This window comes from Triturus cristatus, chromosome 3_1, assembly GCF_964204655.1.
Source record: "Triturus cristatus chromosome 3_1, aTriCri1.1, whole genome shotgun sequence".
Taxonomy (NCBI): Eukaryota; Metazoa; Chordata; class Amphibia; order Caudata; family Salamandridae; genus Triturus; species Triturus cristatus.
The window spans coordinates 831,318,937-831,346,243 of NC_140583.1; the positions used below are offsets into that span (position 1 = coordinate 831,318,937).

Genomic DNA, 27,307 nt, shown 5'->3' on the forward strand with positions numbered 1-27,307 from the left:
AGCACTTGGTCACTGCAGTCTGTGCTAGCTAACAGTGAGTGAACACTACATACAAAGTGTGTGCGTGATTCTCTTTGAACTAGCCTTAGCGTTTACTTACATATATTGTATACAATTTTATTTAGCGTGAACTTGTCCTAGTGGTATTAGATTTTTACACGAGCACTGGCCGACAGGCCACATCTACACACCGCCTTCCCCATTGTCTTCTTCAGATGCGCGTCTGTACCGCAATAAAGACTCCCCGACCTGTCCATTGCCCATCCACTCCTTGCCCTCTTGAACCTGAAAGGGTAATCTTCTAAAATATCGAGTACCGCTAATTATTAATCAGTCTGCCTATGAAACAAACATTTTGGGAATATGAATCTGCATTAAATATAAGCAAGCTGTTTCTTTATAAGGTTCTCTTGTAGTGTTCTTAGTAAGAAAAAGGTAATTAAGTTTGTAGATACGGTCTTGATAAAAACAGTTCCACACGTGGGGAAAGTTATTTGGAAAACCAACTGCGGACTTAAATGGTGATGTCTGCAATACGAGGCAATTATCTCCCAAGTGCGGGCCAATTCTCGCTTTTAGATCGGTGGTAGGTAATCTACTGGGCCCCCAATCGCGCAGTCAGTTGTAGTGCTGACTTCGTCGTCAGTGATTGAGAGAAGTATGCCCCACATATGCTTTAAGTGTGCCCAGATTGTCTCTCTGCCCAGACCCCGGTACTGCCGCTCCTCTAGGTGACTAGTACGGGCCCTCACAATCCCCCTTGCTCACTTCAACAAAGGCGGGAGTCCGAGAGCGCTTCCCCGCAGACCCGCATCCCTGCCTATGTTCGTCTGGGCCGCAATCCAGGCAAAGTTTAAAAGGAATCGGCTCGCAGCCTCGCACTTTTGAAGCGAGCCTTACCTGCGGTGGCGCGTTCTCTGTTATGGCCGGCACCTGGACTTGGGCACGGGCGGGTCTTCTCTTTTGGCATACGCTGCACGGGGAAACCGGGGCGGTCTTCTTCAGACTCAAGCGCGGCGGTGATGTCCTGCTGGGCAGCTCTCTTTGCAGCAGCGCTGCCTCGTAGGTGCGGCCTGGTTGCTAGGCGACGTCCTGCAACCGCCGATCGCGGCACAGCTCCTTCTTCCTCCGGCGATGACATCCTGCTGGGCGGCTCCCCTTTGAAGCAGCGCTGTCTCATGGATGCGTCCTATCCAGTATAAATAACAAGGAGGAAGAGACACAGCGAGACGACGTGCGCGTGCATATAGCCTTTCCAGGTGCACATATGTCTTGTCCCCCTTCGGCCAAGAAACCGACAACAATAGATATCTCCAAGGCGAGCAGGGCGCATGCATTGCGTCGCTAGGCGAGACCTAAAAAGTATGCTATTCGGGTACACGCGAAATAAATATAAAACCTAAGATATGGCTAAGGAAAGGCTATGTAAAAAGGCTAAAAAAAAAAACCATTGGCTTAAATGGCAGAAACCCGCCCTAAAGTTTAACCCAGTCCTGGAAGCAGCAAAAGTCCTAAAAGTATGAACGCCAGAGAGATTGTAGGTAAATGGCCTCCAAAAGATATGCATTCAGTGTCAAATGTAACTATGTCCCTCTTGATTGTTTTTATATCATTTATGGAATATTTTTGCAGGTTTATTACAATGTTGCCATGGAAAAGGATTCGCGCAGGAACTGGCCTAATCAAATAGACTCTATTTTTAGAGAATTACAACAGTTTCTTGTACTTAACTGATGAGTGACTGATGCAGCACATATGCTGTACGTGATCTAATTTATTTGCAGGGATTACGTTGATGTCAAGACGCTGTCTACGAAGTATTGGGAAAATCCTGGACAGAAATATCATAGACATACTGAATAAACTAAAAATATAGCAAAAATTCCGTCCTGACAACGGGTTAGGATACAGTACAATGACCTGGGTATCTTGGTTAGAAGCCAAAGCAATCTTTTCTCAGAGATCTTTTGGTGGCAGTACTTTTTGCACCTTCAGATACCATCAGGTGAAGATGGTCTTGACAATAATAAATTCCAGACATACATATAATTATGTAGGCTCTTTATGACACACAGGTTTATAGAAAATAGTGTAGATATAATGAGATTTGTGAGCTACTACAGTAATTAAAAAGAAATTCAATGTTTATTACACAATCACTGGAAATAAACAGGAAAAGAGGTTTATAAGCTATGGAATATATACGAGTGGTAACAAAACGTGTATTTGTAAAGCGCTTGTTCACCCAGTATGGGATCTTAGCGTTGAATAACAGAGGTTTACTGTTACCCAACTCAATGGTACACATTTTATCGACCTCGGATGGATGAAATGCTCAGTGGACCGGCTGGGATTCGAACCTGTGATCATGAGATCGAACACAGGCCTCTGAAGTGGATGCATTAGTCCAGTGAGCCACCAGACCCGGGATCCTAGCACTGTGGGCTAAACAGTGGCAACAAACTTTGCCTAAAGTTGTTCCTGAGCTGCAATTACACAGATGTCCCTATTAAAAGGCATTCTGGAACAAAAATGTGGTTATTATGCACCTGGAAATTTCAACACCCTGGAGATTGATAATTAGGAGATGCAAGAAAATTCTGGCATTACGAGTTTTGCCCCCAGAAAAAGTAACCTACCCCAGGAATCAGGCTGTACTGCCCTTTCTTTGAAGAGTTCTGTTGCACATGGCAGTGTTATGCTTGAAACAATCATTCATCAATTCAGAAAGTGCCACATTTAACAGTAAATCTGGAGCATGCATCACTTCATATGTTGCATACAGTTTAATTTCAAAGCAAAGACCGTTTGCAGAACAATGAACAACATTAAAAGACAATATCTTTAGTGCCACTCTCAATTGTTTTGCAGATATTAGGAGCCACGAGGACCTTTCCTGCCTGGTGCCTGTAAGATGGCATGATAAGAAATAGGACTTTCGTTTCCCCCCAAAAATATAACTTCTTCCAAAACACTCAAATTAAGACAGACTGTAGGTATTAAGTTTGCCAGTCCTCGTGGGGGCTACCTCCCCTTCTGAAAAACATACTCCAAACCCTTCTCCCTTTCCATGCCTCCAGAATCCCTGCATCTAGTAATAAGGGATTTTGTCATGCTCACCTCTTCATTCAATTTGATGTAGAGGGGGTTATTTTGTACTTAAGAAATTGACTTTATGGATTTTTTTGTGGTATGTCACTGCTGTTCCTATTGATGTCATTTTTGCTTTGCACATTCGGTTTAAAATACAAAAAATATTTTAGCTAGAAATATATCTGTCAAACACCTATTTCAGATTTCTATGAGTTCTTTAATCGAACTGTTAAAACCAAACAAACCAGGTACTTATTTTGTGGACTTTGGAATGATGAATGGTTGGGAAACCAAGTGGATGGATCTTAACTGGTAAGTTGGTGGTTGAAAAGAAACCTATAGAACAGACTAGAGTGGGGAATTTAGTTTTCTGTTCATGATGTGGAGAAGTGAATAACCTGAAAAAGATCAGCCAGGAAAATATCTTATCAGCGAAAACAGGGGAAGACGATGTAGGTCCAGGTGGATCAGTGCGATGCCACATTTTCTGGATATACCCATAAAATTAATTTACATACAATTAATATGAATAGAGCATATACTTGACATCCCTAGACCACAACATAATTCATTGATTTCTTTTTTTCTACATTTCCTATGGCTGCGGCATACTGTCTTAGAAACGTACATTGTTATTTTTTGTTTTGTATCAGACTGTATTCGGTGTATCTTTTTTTAATTTGTGAAATGTAAGTTACATTGGTGTTCAACTCAAATATAAATGTACTACTATTAAAATTTGGTCTGGAAAAATCTAAAAAATAAATACAAAAGAAGCTAACAACAAAATACTGCCTTCCGCACAATTGCTCCATTCACACAAATTTGGTTTACAATGCAAAAAACATAAGCACAGTACCCCAACGTTTTTCATGGAAAGTTGGTGCCGCTGAAGAATGCCAGGGTTGCTGAATGCAGATTTAGAGTTTGGTGCATGGGATACTCAGTCACAAACGTGATGGATATCCCGTCTTCCATATCACAGGTGTCATAGGATATAATGCACTTGCAATGCGACAAATGGAAAATCCATAATGTCTGAGACGAAGTGTCCTATCCGCCAAACTCTAAATCAGGCCCTTAGTTTTAATTCCAGGTCATGTCTCTTTTTTTCTACGAGCACACAATGCCTGTCTGCTTAACTCACTCTTGTGGGCTCTTTTTCACCCCTGCATTCTCCCTGTGTCACAATTTTCTTCCTTCCTTCTCCATTTTCTACTTTTTTAGATTGAGACTGGGCAGCGCACGTGCTGCTCTGCAAGCAATGCTGTATTCGAGTATGGAATAGAACCCCCGCCCACTCTCTGCCCATATAGATCATTGGCTTGTGTCACTGTCATTCAGAAATGCTGGCTTCTGATTAAGTAATAGGCTTGTTAGTCCCTCCTTAGTACCACCTTGTCCTCATTCGTAATCTCCCATGAGGACTGGCCCTTTTACTTTGGTTGTTACACGGTGAGTTTTTTTAAGCCTGAAAGGACTATTTTCTTTAAACAGTTTCTCCCACTGCATGCATGACATGCTTTCCTGCAGCATTCAGCGTGCAATGCGCGTTTTCACATTCGAAGCAGCCCGGACAATGGCGGCTGCTTCTTTAAATAGGTCTCGCATTTACAAGAGTTTGAGCTATTGGCATTGTACATGCCAATGCCTTTTTTTAACGTGTTGATTATCAAAACATACATAAAAGTCATTGTCATTTACAATGCCAATAGCTTAAACTGTTGCAAATGCGAGACCTATTGCATTGCAAATTCGTGTTCTATTTTGCTTTCTGTCAAAGTATAATGATGAAGCATAAACCTAGGCCCCCAAAGTGTGTACCAATGCTCAACACCTGCAACTAGTGGCATACATTAAGTACAGCTTCCTGTTTGAAGCTCCATCATCATTATTCAAATTCTGCACGCATGGGGACGTCTTCCAACCTTCTCCCTATTCAGCCCAACACTTCCATCTACCTCACGCCAGGAGGGCTGCAAAGCTGGCTCTGCATTGACCCCGATTGAGAAAGCACTGCCTGACAAGCATCCGCCGCGAGACGGCGTGCTGTGCTCCTGCCGAACCCTGAAGCCCAAGCCTCCATGCTGGGAGCAGTGAAGGACTGTCACGCGACCCCCATGGATGGCAGCTCCCAGGGTGGAATGCATTTGGCGTTTCCATCCAATCAAGCTGCGACCTCCTTAATGCAAAGATGACGCTCATTAACCCTTTTGCATCATTTTGGGGAGAGCAGTCAAATCATGTGTGCTGCTACTTACCGTCAGATAAAGCTGCTACTTTCCAAAGCTTTTGCTGAAGTCCCACAATTATCAAAACATATTAAGGACACGATGACTATCTTGGTTATACTGAAATATTTTGCAACGTGTGAGAAAAAATTGTTTCAACTCGTTTATCTTTGTAAAGAACCATTTTATTTTACACATAAACTACTAGGTTACTTACTACCAAGGTAAATGGTATTCCCAGCATCGGAGGACCAAATTATGCAGCAGGGCTGACTAAATAATGCCGCAAGAAAGGCAAATTATAAGGCCTAATGCGTCACATTTTGTTTTGGTATTATTCCTTCATTTTAGCATTTCTACAAGCTAACACATTCTGGGAAAAAGCTTCACCTCAATAGTACCATGTTGACACCCAAATACAGAAATAAGCGACAGAAAGGTGAGCAGTCAGCCATTGCTAAGCGCCTTCCATTGCGCGGCAACACATGTTCTTTGGATTAGTTTGAGCAAGAATCAATATTTTTGGGGCTGAAATCTGCAGACAGGTATTCCAAATGGGGCAAATTCATAATTATGCACAAAATGCCACAGCCACACAATCACATATTTCCAGTGCCCCTAGTTACACACCATTGGTATGAAATATACACTTTTTATTGCTCTGTTGGTTTGGTATAATCAGGGCTTTAAATTGAATAAAATAAAGTGTGGGGTCTCTAAAAGGGGAGTGTCCTAAGAAGTATAAAGTAGTAAGAATCCTTTGTAAAGAGGAAAGGCCTATATAATGGAGTGCGGGGCTGAAAACATGTAAACTAAAATCCAGTGCTTCCCATAGTTTCACCCAATCCTCATTTTAGTGCCGTTCTGTGAGCTTTTTGCTAAAACACACAGACATATCACACAGTAATGGGCATGCCCCTAAAACAAACCAAACCTATTGACTTTGGAAATGCTTGTTGACAGTATCAAATAAATAAGTAACAATTATTTTGTTGTGAAAAAGATTTCAATTCTGAAATTATGAGACTGTGAATTAACCATCTCTAAGGTCAGTGGAAGGGGTAGTACACTTTACAATGTCTCAATACACTCCTGTTCTCCGCGCTCCACCACTTTCCTCTTCAGTTGTTACCCTTTTTGCTCCTGCATGTACTTCCTTCAATCTCCTTCACTTCATCATCACCCCTTGCACACAACGCACCCACGCTCTGGTATGCACTACGCCCTGTCACAATTTCAACAGCTGTTTAACTTCTACACACTTTCGCATAGAATCATTGTCATAATTGGCAGACATGACATTTCAATGTGCGATCTGCAGAGAGATCAAGGACTGGATGAGCATGCATCCTCGACACCTTTATGACGTACGGACAAGTACTATGAGAAACTAGCACTGCCCTCAAATCAATGGGTCTCAATTGGGTTAATGACACAAATATTGGAGTAAAACAAATAAAACATCCCACCTTCATATCTTTAAAAAAATATTGTGACAACAAAAATATATCAGAATATCGAACATAAGAATAGATATTTTCTGGTATATAATATTGCTTTTAATAATATTGTTGTAGTTAATATTATTTGCTTTATTATAGTTGTATTGCGTATTGTTTTTAATTAATCTAATATATATTGATGTGATAATTTTAGGGGTTAGTATTGTTATGATAATTTTTTTATGGGTTTAAATAGTTTGAGTTTTAAATGTGCAATTGTTTTTATTATTTAGTAAGTCAATATTTAATAATGGGTTGTTGGGAGTGTAAGGGAGTAGGGTAGGAAATTAATTAAATTATAATTCATTTAATTTTTAATTTTTTATTGTAAATTAAACAATACATTATTTGTAAATTAATAGTGTAATTTTTATATTAGGAATTTATGTTTAATTTGTTTATTTTTAGGTAAATGTTTATTTTATAGATTTTGTTTGAATGATCTATATTTCAATAGCGGGTTGTTTGGCTTTTGGCGAAATATGGTGGGAAGTTAATTGAATTATAATCCACAGAATTCTACTGCTTTGTTTGTACTGTAAATCTAATATTCTATTATGTTAGTTAATTGTTTAATTTTTACATTAGGAATTTAAGTTTCATTTCTTTAGTTTTAGACACATTCAAATGTATACTTTTGAATAATTTACATTTTTGTAGTGGGTTGGTGGGTTTTTAGGGGAATTGGATGGAAAGTTAATTATAATTATTTTCATTTCAGTGTTAATTTGCTGGACAATGAATATTTAATTGATTAATTATATATTTTTTTCAATTATATATTATTTTGGTGTAAATGAATATTTGAATTATATTTTTTAAATTATTTTAATTGTTAGTTGCTTTTTTTTTTAGGGCATAGGGTGGGAAGTTAATTCATTTAATTGTTAAACTGATAACTAGTTATGTTAATTTTGTTCTCTTTGGATTATTTGTTAATGTATTGGTAGGTGTTTTTCGAATAGTCATTTTTTATTTTTATTTATTTACAAAGTATTTACATTTAAATACTTTTCAATGTAATGATTTTTTTTGTTGTAGATAGGGAGGTGATTTGTCAATTTTTTTTAATTTATTGCTGATCATATTTGTTTTGTATTTTTAATTAGTATGCATTGTTTATATGTAATCCGGTTTAGTACTTTGTGCTTGAAATAAATGTAAATGTGTGGTACAAATTTATTTTGAATTGAAGTAGCACACATAATTCTCTAAAGGCCAACACTCTCCTTACTGTTCCTCAGACTGGAATAGGAATAGTAAATCTAACCGCTCCAAAGTCCAACACTTTACCTACTGTTCCGCAGATTGAAGTGGGAATAGGAAATCCTACTCCTCTGAAATCTATTGCTTTCCCTACCCTTGCTGACACTGGACTGGGGAAAGAAAAACTAACCCTCCGAACTGCACTGCTTTCCCCACTGTTGCTTAGACTTGAGTGGGAATAGTAAATCCAACTTCTCTGAAGTTCAACACTTTCCCTACTGATGTTTAGACTGCAGTGGGAACTGTAAATCTAACCACTACGAAGTCAAATGATTTCCTTACCTGTGTTTAGGTGGGAATAGTAAATCTGACTCTTTCGAAGTCCAATGTTTTCCTTACTGTTGCCTAAACTGAATATCTAATAATTATTTGTAAAAGTATTGCTTAATATATTTTAATTTTTTAATAGTTTGTTTTTTTGTAACGTTTATTCTATTTTTAGAAAGTCTTTTCTGCATTTGAATTTGTTAAAAATATTATTTACATTACATAATCTAGTATCATTTTTCATTATGTTTTTTGCTACTGTTATTTTAGTAATGTATTTCATTTGTTGCAATGCTATTTTTTATTTTGATATCTAAGCTAGGTAATGTTTTTATTTACTATATGCATATAAATATTATTATGAAATCTATTTAAAAAAATGTTTAATTAATGTTTTTTTAAAAAGAAAAAAATGTTTGATGCTGTTTTGGATTTAATGTCCCGGCTTCTCCAACTGGGAGCAGCGGCACCTCCAACGAGAAAGGCCGCATAACTTATTTTTTGGGGAGGAGGAGTGCGGACAATATAGCTATATCTATATTATATAACAGCCTTGCAGTGTCTTTGGCTCCTTTCTGACCCACTGGGGTAATACTTGAATTATTGTGAGGGGCATGGCGGCACCCTCTAAGGTTAAAATCATGAGGAACTGCAAGTACCAGCATGCTAGTTGACATACGCCCACTGGGGCGGGACTTGGAGTATTTATCAGGTGTTCCTTATGACTGTCTGCCATCGCTCTTTTCCATTACCGTGAACAAGGACCCAAGGTGTTTGAAACGCATGGACTTGGAGGGGGAGACAGTTACGCCGAAGTACTCAATTAAATGTGTTTCAACTCCCCGTGAGCGGCATCTTCATTTCGGGCAAATAAATAAATAAATATATATATTTGCCCAGGTCACGAGGCGCACCACCCCGGGATCCAAGGGGGTCCGCAGCTGTTCACTTGACGGCATGGCGTGAGCAGGCGGAGGTCGTGTGACATGCAGGCGCACAGGAGCGCGATGGTTTTAGTTTCTCTTAAGAACTTTTCAGTAAGCCGAGATGGCAGCAACCCACTGGGGGTTTATTCATGAACTTCAGGTCCCAGAATTCTAAGCAGGATACTCACCTGTATGCAAAGGCTGTAACAAATAAAAGGGGATTTTCTTTGAAGTTACTCGTTTGCCATTTCTACTGCTGTTTGTCCAGGAAGAAGGGCGCCAAGCCCGAAACGCGTAGGCAAGTGTTGAGACTTGTGTTGTGCCCTGAAGCGCTTGACTCTACGACTGCACGCCGCCAGCGAGTGCACCTCAACGGTGGGGGAACCCCTTTTGTATATATATATATATATATATATATATATATATATATATATATATATATATATATATATATATATATATATATATATATGTATGTATATATATATACACATACACTTATACTACTGGCAGTCGCCAGTAGGTAGTTACAGTTAGGACCTATTTTAGGACCTATTTTCCATAGGAAATCTGCAACATTCTATTTGGAATAACGTTGGCACGATGGACGAATCTTTGCGAAATTTTCCAAACTTTTGGCCCGCTCCAGTCCGCTCCCATACTGAAAATTTCACGGTGATTCGTCAAGCGGGGGCAGAGAAAAAAGGGGGGCCCCAAAACGCGTTTTCCCCATGCATTTTCCCATAGGACCTGTTGACGCAGCTACAGCCCGAACTGCTGAACGGAATTACACTAAATTTGGCAAAGAGTTAGTCCTCAGTTCAGACTCATGCCTTTTGCTTAAATGGTGTAAATCCGTTCAGTAGTTCCTGAGAAAATTAGAGTTAAAAAGATAGTGAAAAAGCCTTCTGCTGTGATATCATTAATCATGTTTGAGAGAAACTATTTTCTCATGCTTTTCCCACAGAGGTTTGGAAGTTGATCTATAAGCTAAACTGAGAGCATATTTTCTGTAAATTCACATTATCTTTCTCAGTCATGTGAGAATGAAGTCTGACATTCTCAGTAAAACATGTACATCCAACAAGGGCAGAGACTGTCAGTTGATTCCTGTGTGTTCTACTGCAGCTTCCCAGAGTGTTCTAAAGAACAACTAGAGCGCTAACAGTCCTACTTATGACAAACGTATTGCACACCTGAAGCCATCTTTATTGGAATAATGTGGTAACTCTTAAAACATTTAATTAAAAACGAACAAAATGAGGGGGTTCATTTTGCCATAGAAAGTATGATTAGTGCTGCAGAAAGAAAAATTAGGGCACATTTTGAGTGACTGCTCAAATCCTCTTCTATTTCATTAAAAAATTCTGACATGCAGACTGAAACATGCACTTTCAATACCAGCAGCAGACTTCCCTGGTGAGCAGTACCTTTACTACAGTGATCTAATAGGCAACTAGAGTGCTAACATTCTGAATTTATGGCAAATGTGTGACACATCTGAATGCCTTCTTGATGGAATCAAAGTGAAAAAACTGAAAGTATTTCCTACTGAGGAGACTGTAGTAAATGAGGAAATTAGGAAACTTCATAACAAATAAATCTCCCAAGATGGCCACCAGAGACAAAAGAGCCCAAATGCAGCACAAATATCACCCAGATGTAGCCCACATGTAGCCCAATGACAGAAGTGTGCAAAACACTTATTTTATCGTTTATTTGCAGTTTTATATAGTGCAGACTTATCAGGTATTGGAGTGCTTTACATGAGCATTGGTTACATCACACAAGATCAAATTCATTTTGGTTGTAGACATGGGGAGATTAAGTGATTTGACCAGAATCACAGAATGTTGAGCTGAAGCAGAAACTCCAACCTGGTTAGCCAGTTGCAAAGTCTTCAGCTCTGGAAGTAACACCACATCCTCTCCCCTAGGTGCAACATTTAATCAAGTGGTCAACTGGATAAAAAAAACAAAGATTACAAATAATTTAAAAGTTCTTTGCCGCTATTTGAAAACTCAGAAAATAAGTCCTCATTTTAGTTTTTTAGAGCACTAACCATAATTTTGATGCAAATAAGACCCTCTCATATGTAATTTCTAAAGGAAATGCTCTAGGTATTACAGTTTTGATTACATCAAGATGATGTGAGGCGTTCCACGCTTTTGTAATAAATATAGAATGTTAGCAATCTAGTTGTTCATTGGGATACTGTTGAGAGGCAGAGGCCAGGGGCACGGACTCTAAAAATTGAAGGCAGGTATGAGAGTGCAGAGGCAACAATTTGACCACACTGGGCAGGCAGGAAGGCAGTGGCAGCACAACAGACTATGGAGGGCAGTGGAAAGGGGGGCAGGGGCAACAAACCAACAATACAGGACTGGCAAGAGAGGCTGTGGCAATATAAGAGACCATTATGAGCAGAAGGAAGAGGCAGTGGTAGTACAACTATATTTGCCAACAGACCAGTTTCAGCCAGGAAACGTCCCATGTTTTTAAGCTCAAATGGGCTTTATTTGATCTGTCGCCTGTCTACAATCTTCTCTTTTTCAATGTAACTCAAAGGGGAAAATCAATACCCCAGTTTTTTTTCAAAATCTCCCTCTTACCAAGTTCAAAATGTTCGCAAGTATGGTACATTGGATCATGGTAGGCAGGAGGAATTGGGGTAGGGACATGGACTCGGATAACAGAGGACAGGAGGGACATGGAGAGGTGCACTAAACTGACCCTACAGGGCAGGCATCAGGATTTGCAGCAGCACAATACACCACACAGGGCATGCGGGATGGGAGTGCAGCACAACAATCCATTGAAAGCAATAGGGAGGGGACAGGACCATGCACATGGACAACCGAGAACAGAGGGGAAACAGGCAATGGTAGCTAGCTGACCATAATGGACAGACAGGAGAGAAAGCTGCAGCATAACAGACCATAAAGGGCAGGAGGGACGGATCTGGGGCATTACAATGGAACGGACACGCCAGGATGGAGGGAATAGGGGTCTGCACATGGAAGCAGGGGGCAAGGGGGCAGGGCAGGAGCAGCAAGATGACCATGGAGGTCAGGCAGGATGGGCACTAGAAACAAGACACACCATGGAGAGCAACAATGAGACTATGATGGCATACACACAGAACATGGAGGGAAGGTGGGAGGGGGTCAGGGGCAGCTAGATGACCACACAGGGAAGGTGGGAGGGGCCATGACAGCACAGAACCCCATGCATGGCAAGCGGGAGGGTTAGTGGCAGCACGATGGCTATGATGGGCAAGAAGGAGGGTGCAGGGGCATGCACAAAGGAACATGGAGGATAGAATGGAGGGTCAGGACCTGGGCACAGACAAGAGAGTTCAGGGGAAGGGACCTCACAACAGACCGCGCGGGGCAGGCAGGAGGAGCAGTTGCAGCACAACAGACCAGGGAGGGCAGAAGGGTGTGGCAGTAAAATGGACCATGGAGGACAGGAGGAAGGGGATAGGGGGCATGGCATGTGGACAGGCAGGGTGGAGGTGGCAAGGACAGGTTACAGTCATCTGACAATGCTAGGCAGGTGGGAGGGGAGTGGAAGCTCAACAGAACACTCAGAGTAGATAGGAGTGGCAGGTCCATGGAACATGGTGGGCAAAAAGGATGGAGCAGGAGCATGCACAAAGACATTGGAGGGCAGGGGGAAGGAGAATAGGGGCAGCAAGCTAAGCACAGAGGCTAAGCAGGAGGTCAATGGAGGGCAGGAGGAGTGGACTGGTGCATCATGCTAAATGGAGGGCAGTGGCAGCACATCAGACCATGCATGGCAGGAGGAGGAGGCTAGTCCATGGATTCGGACAACAAAGGATAGGGAGGAGGTGGATGGGGCAGCAAGCTAACTGTTCAGAGAAGGTGGGTATTAGGAACTTTATTGTTTTTAAAATGTGTGTCTGTGCGAACTACTTAAAATATGAACAAGTATGCAGCATAATCTCACTTTTATTCAGGAAGAAGAGGACGTTTGTGACTGTGACTCCAGGCTCACTCGGCAGAAACACCCCCTGACCCTCCACCCCCATCGCAAAATGTAATGCCCATGAAAAGGGTAGGTGGACGCAGTGTTATATAGAACATAGTTCTGAGAGCACGATTGAAAATGAAAACTAGATATAGTATATGGTATAAACTATGCACTAAAAATTGTGTGATATAAGATGAACCGGGGCGTGAAATATAATATGCAATACATTGTGCGCAATGACGGATTCATTGGAGAGCGCAAGATAGCACAGGCACTAGCGCGTGCTATGCGATATGCGCCTTGGAGTGTAATATGCACAAGACAGTGTTGTGTAACCTAACTAGTCTCTAAAGTTGTAATATAAAATATGTGCTGGGGAGTGTAACGTTGCATATGCACTGTGACAAAGATATGGATCCCAGATTGTAATATGTATGGCATAGCGCTGTGCGTCATAACATAGGCATCGAGCAAGGCACGATAGATGGGGCAATATAACCCGTGAGAAGGCAAGTGTGGCATGACATATTCACGGGGTGGTGTTACAGTGCACACAGAGTGTCATAGCATACGCACTAGCTGGTGGAATACAACACAGAGGTGTGTGGCACTCCGCAGGCACTGGTGGGTGTAACACAGCATTTGACTCAGCCAGGAGCACGCTGTGACTCTCAAGTGAGGTTCGTCTCCTTTCCAGAGAGTAAAATAAAAAGTATTACGCAACCGGCGGTGGGTGTGTGTTTTATTAACCGCAAGGGGGGGGTTTCTTGCATAGTTTGGTCGAATTTTTGTTGAATCCCCTTTGAATGGCTTGGTGTGCGTGTGTATTAAATGTGCCCGTCAATAGCTACCCATGTTTGTATAAATAAACGACAAGGGTGTCTACTTGGAGAGTACCCACCGGCGGGGGCGCCGGGATTAGGCACGGTAGGGCGTCAGACACGTCAGAGCTTCACTAGCGGTGTAAATACATTCCACGTGGATTCATTGTATGCATAGACGCCTTTTAATGAATATCACGCAAATCGTCATGGTGATAGGTACGTCCAGCATGTCCTGGGTGTTTCTATAAATATATATTTTTTAAAAATAATAAAAAACAAAGGCCGGCCCTGGGGGGTGGGGTCCCCGGGGCCATAAGTGGCCTGAGGAGGGGGGCAACGCAGCCCTCCTCCTAAAGAATAAAAAAATAAAAAAAAAGGCCATGACCCAGGGGTTGGGGTCCCCGGGGCCGATTAATGCCTTGGGAGGGCCAAATTAATTTTTTTCAACAAACAAAAATTAGGGTGCAGGCCCTGGGGGATGGGGTCCCCAGGGCCAATAAATTAGAAAAAGAAGGGGGGCCACACAACCCTCCTTCTTAAAAACATAAAATAAATATAAGACCGGCATCGCGCCGGAGGCCACCCCCCCTCCTTGCAGCACTCTGCAAATGCGCCCCCTGGCCAGTTGTAAGTTGGGGAATTAATTCCCCTTCAATACTGAGGGTCCCTGAGGGCCAACCAGTCCAACAGTATGCGCCAGGGAGCTGCGTTGCAGACAGGTGTTCTGAGGACACGCCCCTTTTTACACCTCTATGCAATGCAGCTCTGTGGCGCTTACTGGAGTTACCGAGTGGGCTAGTTTGACCCTAGGGACCCTTAGGATTCAAGGGGACTTAATCTCTCAACTTAGAACGGCCACAGGGCGTGTTTACACAGTGGTGAAGGGAGGGGACGGGGCCTGAGGTGACGTGTGCAAACACGCCCTGTGGCGCGTTTTAAGTTGGGGAAATAATTCCCTTTCAATCCTGAGGGACCCTGGGGGCAAACTAGTCCACCAGGTGCTTCCAGTAAGCGCCACTGAGCTGCGTTGCTGAGAGGTGGTCCAGGCCGTGCCACTTTTTACAACTCTCTGCAACGCAGCTCTGTGGCGCTTACTGGAGGTACCTATTGGGCTAGTTGGACCACTAGGGACCATCAGGATTCAAGGGGAGTTAATCTCCCAACTTAAAACGGCCACAGGGCGTGTTTACACAGTGGGGAAGGGAGGGGACGGGGCCTGAGGTGACGTGTGCAAACACGCACTGTGGCGCGTTTTAAGAGGTAGTTTTAATCCCCTGCCCTATTATATACTAGGGGCTTACAGAGGAGGTCATGTTAATCACAGGGGGACCCCAACAGATAGTGTTACCTAGTGTATGTAGGTGTTTTCACTGTATTCTGAGTGTCTTTTAACATAGCACTGGCTCTAGGACTGGTTAGTCAGACTCAGTTACAACAAGTATCCGTCTGAAAAAGTTGAGGGTACAGGATGATTTTGCAACAAGGTTTCTTTCTGCTCTTCTGTTTGTTCTTTCTGCACGTTATCCTTCTTCCTGCACTTTTCTTCGTCTTTGAGGACTTCTGTTGCTTCTTTCTGCATTTCTTTTTTTTCTTTCTGTGTGTTTTTTCTTCTTTCTTCACATTTCCTATCTCTGTAGGCATAGTTAGAAATTAGCATTTAAAAAACCTTTGAAATTCACTGAAAAAAACCATAGGGTTTAGGCACGTTATAGTTAGGAATTAGCATTTAAAAAACCTTAGAAATTCACTGAAAAAACCATAGGTTTCAGGGGCATTATAGTTAGTTGGACTTTTCACTTGTACAAAACCATTGAAATTCCCCTGTTATAGTTAGTTCAGCTAACTATAACTCGCGCGCCCGCAATGCACTGCTGATGACGTCACATATTACATCACTCATGACATGGTCAGTGACATCACTGATGACATCACTGATGACATCACTGATGACATCTCAAATGACATCACTGATGACATCATCCAGTGAATGTGTGTTTTTCTGAAAATTACATATGTTTTATATATGAATATCTCAAGGTCGATGGAAGAATAAATGGGTATATAAGTGTCTAAATGGATGATTTGTTTTTGAAAAATTGATTGTATAACTGACTGATTAAGTGCATCTCAGTGAATACATGGCTTAGTGAGTAATGTTTAAATATGTAAATATCTGTATCAGTCTCTCACTTTGTGTACAATCAATTACGTTTAAACCCAATACGTGCTATCATACTCTTGTTTATCAAAACCTAGCTCCGGTCAAAAATCAAATATCTACGATTCACTCTAGAACTACTTTGACACAAACCCCAATCACCCATCCAACAACAAGCCTTCTACCCCCACATCCATCGAAATTGGTTACCATGAAAAAGCCGATGTCATCGGCCTAACGCATTCGTCCACTTCGGACTGGACGAATGCGTTAGGCCGATGACATCGGAGCTAGGTTTTGATAAACAAGAGTATGATAGCACGTATTGGGTTTAAACATAATTGATTATTCACGGGTGGTTTGGGTGTTGCTGTAGGTAGGATGGGGCAGAGGAGAAACACGGGTTATTTCAGTCACAAATTTACATGAGGAAGATTTAGTGGGAGGGTTAGGGTAGGTTAAATGTCATGGCTTTTACGTTTATTCAGATTTAATTTGAGGCTTGTTGTGATGAGTTAGTTCAGCTGTTCTTTGTTTCATTGCAGTGACCCCTGATGAAGAGTCTCAGTAGACTCGAAATGCATTGGGAAATAACGTGATTGGCCTATTTTATGTACATCCCACTGTTTGAATTACGTGTAGCTGCGCAAAGCCTGGATGGGCACACAGCATACATTTGGAGTTTTGGAAATAAAATTCATTATAGAGGGAAGGCGCTGTCTCTGCAGTGCTTTTCTAAACCCATAAATAAATGATGACAAATGCAGGTTGCTACTGATAAAATTGGATAACAATGAATTTATGGATAAATGAGGGCAAAGTTCCCTATTTCGCAGTGCGACAGAAGAGCGCGAGAGGAGTGCTCGATATCCTCACTTGTCAGTATGTAACGTGGACTGGGACGAACCACAATTCTGTTCGCACGCACCATCAGATCATAAAAGTCAGAATACTATATCGGAATAAGAGAAGGTGTGCATCCTCCACTTCTTTATACAAGTTGGCATTTTCTTGTCATAACCATTTGGTGCCTGCAGCCAGTATCCTGGGTCACATGACTGAGTAGTTGACCGTTGTGTATTCCTCCCAGTGAGACAAAAAGGGACTAGTTGTTGACAGGATGGACTGGTGGGGCAGAGCTGTTCCATGTTCCACTTCAGTGGATTGCCCTGCCGCTTGAAGCCTGCTTTGTATGTCAGATGACTGCACTGCTGCTACGAGAGGGCTGCATTGCTGCTTGAAGCTAGCCTTGTACCCTAAGGGGACTGCCTTGCTTCTTGATGCCTGCCTTGCTGCTTGATCCCAGGACTAACAGAGTGTCTATAAGGGCTAGTTAACTGGACATCTGTGTTAGCTAAAGGGACATAAGCTACAGAGACGTTGAACTCTACACCTGGCATCTCTCTGGAGTGAGTCCTGACCCTCCAAGATAGGCCCAACGAGTTCCGGACACTTGGAAGTTGTGCTCCTCTAGTCAAAACCTGAAACTTGGGACTTTGAATATCTTCCACCAAAATTAGGCTGAGAACAGACAGGAGACTGGGACCTACCTGCTCTCCAGTCTGCCCGAGGTGCATCACAGATCGGCCTGACTTCGTTGTAGCTCCTGCTACATTCTCCTCTGTAGCAGACCTGTTCAGCTGGACCTCAGAGCAACGGTATCTGGCTATTGCCACAGCCTGTAGCCTCGCCCTCCTGGAGATTTTCGACTTCAAGAAAAGTGACAAAGTCTGAACATACAAACCTTCACTGAAACTTCTTCCAGAGACTACCCACTGATGACGCTTACTCCTCAGACACCACCAGCTGCCTTGCCACACTGAAACTTAACCTTCACAGGAACCTTTCTTAAACATTTCTTGTATGTCCAGAGGTAGGTCGAGAGAGGGCCCATTCCACCTCTTGTAGGTAAACCTTGCTCCATCACGATAAGCCATAATGTCTGGATTTGTCCCGATTTCGCACGACTAGATGTTGACGGCTGGCGCTTTGATCTTTTAATTGCTAGTTTTCACTAAACCTTTAAAAGTTCACAACTCTGGTTCAACAGATTGGATTTAATTTGTATAGAGGTATTTTTATTTATTAAATTGTAGTTTTCTAAATTGGTGTGGGATTTTTCTTGTGTTGTGTTTTCACTTTATTATTGTTTGTGTGCTGTACAAATCAGTTAAGCCTGACTGCTTTTGTGCCAAGCTACGCTTAAGATAAGCAAGGATTGAGATTGTTGCTTGAAAAGGGTTTCCACTTCCTTTAAACAAAAACCTAACTTCTTAGAGAGATGTTGAGAGGAAAGAAATCAGGATAGAAGTTAGTTCCTAGGTGTCTCAGAGAGAAAAATAGTAAGGGAAGTAATATTCATTTTGCTAAAGTCATTGATTGTGAGGAAAAATATGAACATAAAATGAGAAGAAATGGAGAGAACCACATGAAGTTGTGTTGAAGTCAAAAATTGAGAATAGGAGATCTAGTTGGAATTAAATTTCCAACAGTGTTAAGTAAATGATTAGCTAGGTGGTTTGATCTTGACAAAGTTTTGGAGGTCTTTAGTAAGGTAGTGAAGGAGGAAATGTTTGGAACCTCACTAGAATTTTTGTGTTCCGAGGCACATGTTGTAAGTAGGAGTGAAGACAATGTGTTTTCTTGATGTTGCTATTTGTGAAACAACTTCAGGCGGTAGTTCAGATGTTGCTGGAAATTGGAATAGTACAAAAAAGACTAGTGATCTGGGGCATGAAAAGTCCAGCACAACTGGGGATGTGAATTAGAAGAGTGAAGATGAATTGGTGGGGAATAACATGTCTTCAGAAAGTATAGCTTGAAAGATGGGTGCGTGTTACACATACTCCATCCAAATTTAAGAATTTTGTAAAGTTTTGATAACATTTTCCTGCTGCGTATGCCTTTTTTCTGTTACTAGAATGTATTTTTATTTAATATTGGTTTACATTTCATTTGGTGTTTACATATGTAGATTTTCTTCAAAAAAGGACGATGTGTTACCTTCTCTTGCCCTTTACACTGTTGCATTTAGTTAATATTCTTAGTGGAACATTGTAGTGGAAAATGTTCTGGAATGTGGGGAATGGGAGACAGTTGTAGGAGAGCCGGAGGGACGCAGCGTGTGTCAAGCTGCTCCTATTATGGAATAAACGAGCTGCATTTATCTTAGTGTCTGAACCTACATTATTAAGGGTGAGACAAACAATACAATAGTGCATCTTCAGGTCAACCGCCTTTATTGCAATTGGCTAATAGTGACAATTGAGAACTGAATAACTTTTTGGTATTAATTATTTTTGTTGTGGAATATCCCATTGATCATGAGTTCAGGTCAGAAGTTGCAAAACTCCTATCTTCCGTGCCAAACTATGATTTGTTTCAGTTGTATCCTGTGAAGGTTCCCTAGTTCAAATTATTCACAAAGTGACCTCTGAACTCAGAGACCATAGGAGTGCCAGCACTACTAATCCCCAATAGAGTCTTACACAGTTGCTGGCGAATTACCTACAATACCTACTCTTATTCTTTTTCTAAGGCTCCTTTGACTGTTTAAAAGAATAGTGCCCGCTTTGTGGCAACCTACTCAGCATATATAACACAGACTGTTTACTATAAACTGAGGGTGATGCCACCTGTAAAATATTCAAAGTAACATGTCTTTTACTTATTCGCAGGTGTTGTCAACTTTCTGTAAAAACAGGAATGAGACCTTTTTCTAAAAAAGGATTATGCCAAAAAGAAACCTCCTCTTTGATAGATGCACCAGAGTCCAGCTCCCCTAGACAGTACAATAGTACTGACGCCTTCCAGTCAGTACTCGTGGTGATGATTTGCACACACCTGTTGGGTGCTTTCCAGAGTATGAACCTAGTATTCTGAGCTGCCTGCTCTGGCTGAAATACCTCACTGCCTGTGAAACATCTCATCAATTAAGTGAAGAGACAGCTTCAAGGCAGAGCCAGCCTCTCTGCCGTTCAGAGACTTCGAAGAGGCACTATAACGACCAGCCAAGCCACAGTGGAAAGTGACAAGTGGGGGCAGCTTCAGTGACAACAAATGCTGGTGAAAAACTCAAGCAGAGAGCTATCCTGCCATGCATACAAAATTAACAATGGCAAAGGAAGTATAATAAAAAGTGTCACAATTCAAAATGAAAGTCATGGTTGCCTCGATAGTAGATCAATTTTAATATATAAGTATCGGCTAAGCCAATAGGCCCTTAATTAATGTCGCTAAAAATCATTAAATACACCTTCTAGTCATCTGATAATGATAATCTCTGAAACATAACTGATATTCCGAAGAGTATTAGTTTTGTTATTTTAATTAAAGACCCAGGAAGAGTATGGCAGAACCTTTTTGGTGAGATTCATAAAGATTCAGTAAAATTTGGTCAACATAATCCTTTTTTGAACTATGACTATGCATAATATTCACTTTATTCCAACTCAAATACATTTCATTATGTTGTGCGCACACATTTCCTCTGATGAAATATGAACAGAAAAATATATACGATTCAAAGAAACAAAGAGCATTTTGACAAGTTCTGAGCAGGGAAAATGCACATGGTCAAGGGAAAAAAGATCTCTTTCACGTCTATTTCAAAAGTGTATTTTTTCGCAATAGGGAAAAAGAAAATCCACAACGGTTTCTTTCAATTTTTCTACAAAGTTCCTAACACACACCACAACAGAAAATAGGTATTTTACTAAGAGGCAAAAGATGTAGCTCTTGGGTTTCTATTTTCATTATCATCAAAAGTGCTGCTTCATTTACTCTTTCTTGAATATTGGACATCATCAGAAATGCCTACCCTTGTCCACTCTATAGACTTAGACCCGTCTACACTCATTTACTAACCGCAATAGTAATTTAGCTGTAAGTAACTTAACGCATGTCAGTGTGCATTACCAACAAGCGGCTCATCATACGCTGTTTGCACTTCTCCATTTCTTCGGTAAGGATAGCACAATTCACTCATGTCTCTGGTGGGTTCCTATTAAGGATCTACTTAGTCTTTTGTAATTTGTTCTACTGTCTCTCGCTCACCACAATGCTTGCTCAAGCTCTATCAAAGAGCCATAAAATAGAAGATGTAAACTTGTTTATTCTGAGAGTAGCATCATTACTCAAAGACTTCAGGATCAAGTCATCACAGGCCTTAGAGCTATCATGCTGCATACAGTAAGTCAGCAGGTCTGTACTCTGATAAATGGTAGGTCAGGTACTAATCAAACCCAGAATGTTAAACAGAAGGTATAGTCCTTGCAACATATTGTAAAAGAGAGAGAATTAATATGCCTATAAAGCGGATAACAGACGATTGACCACACGTCCGTGTCCATTAGTAAAGAAAAAAAAGAAATGTGCTCAATGAAGCCGATGTGAGCTGCGTCATCACTTTCAGTGGAACCACCAACAAGGAACAGGCAATGGACTGCAATGCAAACAAGAACCAACGTATGCATCAAGGGGAAGTCCCAAGAAACATTACAAAGTATACGGGGAAGTGGTTGGTATGTCGGGGATTAGACTGAAGTCTCATAGATCAGTGCGATGGTGCGATGTACATGATCCTTTCTCGGTATGATACTAATGAGTACTATGTAAGGTTGTGGTATTGTAAAAAAAAATAAACAATACAATCAAAATTATATATATTAAAAAAAAAAAAAATCACTAGCTTCACATTGGTATCTCCTGGCTTTCATACCATTAGGAATGAACAGTAGAAAAAATCCCAGGGAGGAATGAAAAGAAATAACTTGGTACATTCATCTTAGGTGACTTAAGTCATAAGGACAATAGTACTAGAATGGAATATCATAGGGAGAGTCAAAGATAGATATAGAAGCACTTTTCAAAGAATTCCCAAGAGCACCTAATATAGTAATTTAGGGTCAGTGTGACAAGTTGTAATATGACAAGTCAGAACAAAATTAAAGACAAAAATTGCATTCCATGAAATGAACCTTCATTCGATGAAGTACAGAACACGAAAGCACTACATGGGGAAAAAGCAATTATTGGTACTTGAAAGGAATGTTCTCAGCAGCGACCACATACACAGAACAGGAGTCCTTATTTAAATACTAAAGCACACCTAATAAAGTGAGTCAACAAAGGGTGGAGTGTGTGTTTCTATTCACAATACAGCGAAAGCTCAATTGAGGCCCACTTTATAGTGGGCAATTATTTAGTAAATAGAAAAGGATTAGAGGAAAGGTAAATCACAGCATATCAGCAATGAGTTTTGAAAACTCGCATATATAAAGGTAGGGCAAAAAAATCAAATTTTGAAAAGTATGTTTATAAAAGCAGCAGCTAGAAGCAAAATACCTCCATGATGATGGGACAGACTTCCCCCGTTGGCAAGTATTTCTTCTCTTGCAGCAACCTGTATGGGATAAGAGAACAAAAACCACTGAAAAAGAAATGTGGGCCATATCATAAGCGGAAACCAAACCACAGATGAATTTTTGTGCTCCGCCTCATAATGCGCCTTTCACGCAGGTGTTTCTCTTTATATTGTGGTATAACATTCAATTGTGCTTATTTTTTAAAGTACGAATGTTGATGCTCAAAGCTCTGCTCAGAAGACCGTAGCTGGTGCAATTAAATGTAGGTGCGCCAAATATCAAGGCTATGTAGTCCTAAATCCACCTCATGTCTCTTTAATTCACTACCAGATACTCCCTGTCAATTTATCTTGGGGGTACCTGCTTTCTGCCTTCTTCATTTTTTCTATCTTTTCTTACTCCATCTTCCTGCTGTGTCTGTTTTCCCCTCACCTGCTCTCGATGAATGTCTGATGCAGAAAAATAAGTGCCAGACCCCCAAAATGAGTTTGGATGCCCACAACTGAAACCACCGGATCAAATTAAGTAGTGACATTCAAATCATATTAGTCAGTTAAAAGTTTAGAGGAAAGCTAGATCTACCAATGAAATTACTATGATGCCAGAGAATGGTTGACTACAGAGTGGTAAAGTGATGACCGACTTGTTGGTAGGATATGGACCTTTCGGTAAAACATTCACTAATAGAATATAAAATATAATTTTGCCATTAGAAGACACACAGGCCAATCAGGAAAGAGTAACCTACAGAGTGGTAAAGTGATAGCTGACTGGCGAGTAGGATATGAACATTCTGATTATGCATGCACTAATAGAATATAAAACATAATTTTGGCATTAGAAGATGCACAAACCAATCAGGAATGGGTAAGCACCTCAAGTCGCAACCACCCACTCAAGTAGTTCTGAAAGTCTTAGAGCACTCTGGTATCTTCAGAAACAAACAATGCTAGGATCAGAAACTATTCACAACGGTTACAAATGAGAGGTCAAAAGACACTGCCTATCTGTCCCAACATCATATCCTCAACTTCAACTCCATTTTCGTGTGTGTTCCTAGTTCTCAGTTCTAAAGTTCATGTGCCAGACAGAGGAAAACTGGGCAAAAGCTTGTAAACAGACAAGGGACTGACAGACAATGAGGACAGCTACCTCCAGACAGCGAAAGTGCAATGCCTACATCCCTGTGGCTGGAGGTTGGAGACTCAAACATTGAAGTGTGGATGATGGAGACAGGGCTACCTATAGAATATCCACCTCGTTTGCAAGGGACAGCTGATAGTTCTTCCTGCGCATTAGGATTTAGTGAATGGGAGGGATGAGGGGTGTAACTGCAGTTTCAGTAGTTCAAGATGAGGTAGCTCTTGTCTGTCTCCGATTCTTATTTCAAGAAGACGGATGACAGCTATATGCAGATAACTCACACTTCATTGTGCACTGTTTTGAGTATTCCTACCTGGAGCCAGCCTCATTGCTACCCATTATGCGAATCATCACTTTGCGTAAAGGTGTTGTCTGGAGAACAACTTGGAAATTAAATAAGAAAGACAACCAACCCAAAATGGTTCTAAAACCTTAGACAGTAGACCCACAAGCGCTGTCTGGAAAACGTGTATGAAAGTCGGGTTCAAATACACCCCACTTTATTCCAATACCAAGTTCTTCTTGTTCAAGGAAGGAAGTGCTCCACAGAGTACTCGAAGAGCTGATGTGCATCCAGGGTGTCTGTCTGCTCGATAGACAGTCTCTCAGAAGGAAGGGAACATCACATGAATTCAGTCTTTTCTGCTAGAGGAGCTAATAGTCTGCCTAAAGAGGCTAGAAGCTTGCCTTCCTGCTGAGGGGGAAAAGAAGTGTACCTGGCCGAGCAGGAAGAGAGACTGTCAAACAGGAGTCGCCCAATGTGTTCCTTGCATGAGGAGCACCCATAGAAAAATTACAACCCCACCCAAACCCGTGCTGTGACGGCCCCTATCTCTATGTTCAGTCCATGATTTATCTGTATCCATGTTATACCACAGCGTGCATTTCTGTGTCATCTGGCAGCCTGCTACTGACATGAGAGACTATTGAAGCTTCTGTTGATGAGGACATGAAAGGGGCATTGTTGCTGAACCAGAGAGCCTTGACCACCCCGTTGGCTGAAACTGCCCCAAAGAGGTAACTGCAAGGGATTCAGCCTTGTGGCTGCAACTGCCACAGCTGAGAGCTTGTTTTCAGCTGCCAAAGTCGGGTACTGATATGCAGTTCTGCCACACCAAGTATTTCCATTGTTTTCTCCCCTCGCTATGCCACTGCTTTTTGCATTTCTTTTGTTAGCGTGGGCCCCCTTTTCCATAGCCTCATTCCACCACCTAGCCTTCCCACTACCTGGTCTTACTCTACCATTATCTTCTTTTTTGAGCTTTTAAATTAAAACTATTTTCTTTAAACAAGATTTACTATATGGTCTACAATTTATTTTTCCTTTAATAAGCAAGTCATTGTTTTACATCAATTTTTATTTTCTTTATTTTATTGAATCTAATTTCCCCTTAATATTCGAAAAATTTCTATGAACAAAATATTGAATAAAACATGCAGATGAGGCAAAGTTGTCAGATATCACAGTACAGTGATTAGGGGCGCTGGAGGAGCCCTGTACATATATAAAAAAGTATGCAGCTGTCAGTTATTCATAAACACTATACCATCCACAAAAGACAATATCATATGGATCGTTTATGTGACGCCGCTAATCTATCTGGCGGAAGGGCTGGGTGCTAAAATCATAGCATATGCTGATGATACCCAGCTTCTCTTCATGTGGAAGAAAAATGATTTATCCCCTAACTTAGCTAAAAACGTTCTGTCCGAAGTTTTTAAATGGTTAGCGCAGGCCCAACTCAAATGCAATGAGGATAAGTCTGAGGTACTCCTCTATGGGTCGTTCTCGCTGCATTTTAGGGATGACCTTTGGCCCAAGGGTTACCCATGCCTAAGTCAATGGGAAGCCCAGTAAAAAATGTGGGGGTCTGGTTCAGTGAGGACCTCAGATTCCTACCGCAGATTAATAAATTGGCCGGAGTGTGCTTTGGCACACTGAAACTCCTCAAGAAATTTCTGCCTCTACTGCCTAAAGCTGCAAAAGAAATGGTGACCCGCGCTCTCATTCTCTCGCGGTTAGACTATGCCAATGCCCTCTACATTGGTCTTCCTGGATATCAGCTAAAAACGCTACAGACCGTCCAGAATGCGGCCGCTAGAACCCTACTGGGTATTCTGGGTAGGGCCATCACTAAGCAACTTCTCCGGGATTTGCATTGGCTTCCGGTTGACCAGAGTGTTCTATTTAAGGCTCTACCATTGCTCACGGTGCCCTTTACAGATCAGGGCCCATGTATCTCAGGAGACGCTTTGATTTCTATGTACCACCCAGACACCTTTGCTCCACGGGACAATGCCTTGCTATTATTCCTCGTTACCGCCTCGTTAGAATGGGAGGTAGCTCACCCTCTCTGTCAGGGCAGCGAAGGCTTGGAATAGGCTGCACTTTGAGCTTAGGAACATCCAGGACCTTAGGCTGTTTAAAAAGCAGTTAAAAACCTTGCTGTTCAATTAAGCCTTCAGCCGCGGTCTATGCCTCCCTGTCTCCTTTGAATTGGTTTTCGCGCCGGGACACTTCCGAGTAGCCGTGCGTGCTAAAAATGGTCGATAACATAACATAACATATGGATCGCTCCTACGGAGCCCTCAAAGGCAATCCACAGTATTGAATGCATACTCCAGAAACTTGTTAAAATTTCTTATGGCAGTTCTTTGTTTCATAATAACCAGTTCACGAGACAGTTCCATTTCTCAGTCCCCAATCATTTTGAATCCAACACCACCCGACCTCCTGATCATATCTCAAAGTGCCACCACCAGAACACAATCACAGAGCAGTTGAACAAGTTACTTACCCTTAGTAACACTAACTGCAGATTCCTCACCTTTTCAAAATTCCATAGGTGCCAGACTTGATCAAGAAACTTTTTCAGCAGCACCTCGTATAGACGGTAGTTGACACCATGCAGCTCTGCACTGATGCCATTCTACTCCCGAAATGGCATGCACAGCCTATAGAGGTGTCACTCCTGCACGCTAACATCAGTTTCTTTTGAGAATGTCTAAGACCACAGACGCAAAGCCCCAAGAGCAAATTGGTTGTGACCAGAGTGCCAATTCCTAGGCTTGGGATCTAAATGGATTTGGAGTCCAGTTCACAGAACGGGGAGGAATCTGTCGGGAATCTGCAGTTAAGTAGTCCCTACTAGAAACACAACCACCGAAGGTAAGTAACTTGTTATTCTGAGACACACCCAACTACAGATTCCTCACCTTTTGAATAAATACCAGAGCAGTACCTATTAGGAGGAGGGTCTGTGAATTGGCTCAAACCAAAATGTCCTGTAGGATAGAGTAGGTTAAATGCCCCTTTCGTCGAACCTGGCTGTCAAGACAGGAGTGCTTCATGAACGTATGAAGTGACGCCTGCATAGCTCTGTGGCGGATGTCCAGGAAAGGAAATCTGCATGCCAAAGCAGTGGTATCAGCCTTAGCGGAATGAGTCGAGAACCTTATGGAGGGGGCTCTTTGACCAATGTGTAGCAGATCTTGATGCAGAGCATTATCCAGCGGGAGATGGTGCATTTCTGCAT

The 27,307-nt window shown here is 41.6% G+C and overlaps 1 protein-coding gene across 1 annotated transcript in view; it reads right to left on the reverse strand.

Moving 5' to 3' along the window:
• AGPS (alkylglycerone phosphate synthase) overlaps positions 1–27,307 on the reverse strand; it is an 815,346-nt gene that overhangs the window by 53,388 nt on the left and 734,651 nt on the right. The window contains exon 19 of the mRNA XM_085645221.1: positions 22,609–22,666. Within this exon, the coding sequence (XP_085501347.1) occupies positions 22,609–22,666 (58 nt within the window). The remainder of the gene's footprint in view (positions 1–22,608; positions 22,667–27,307) is intronic.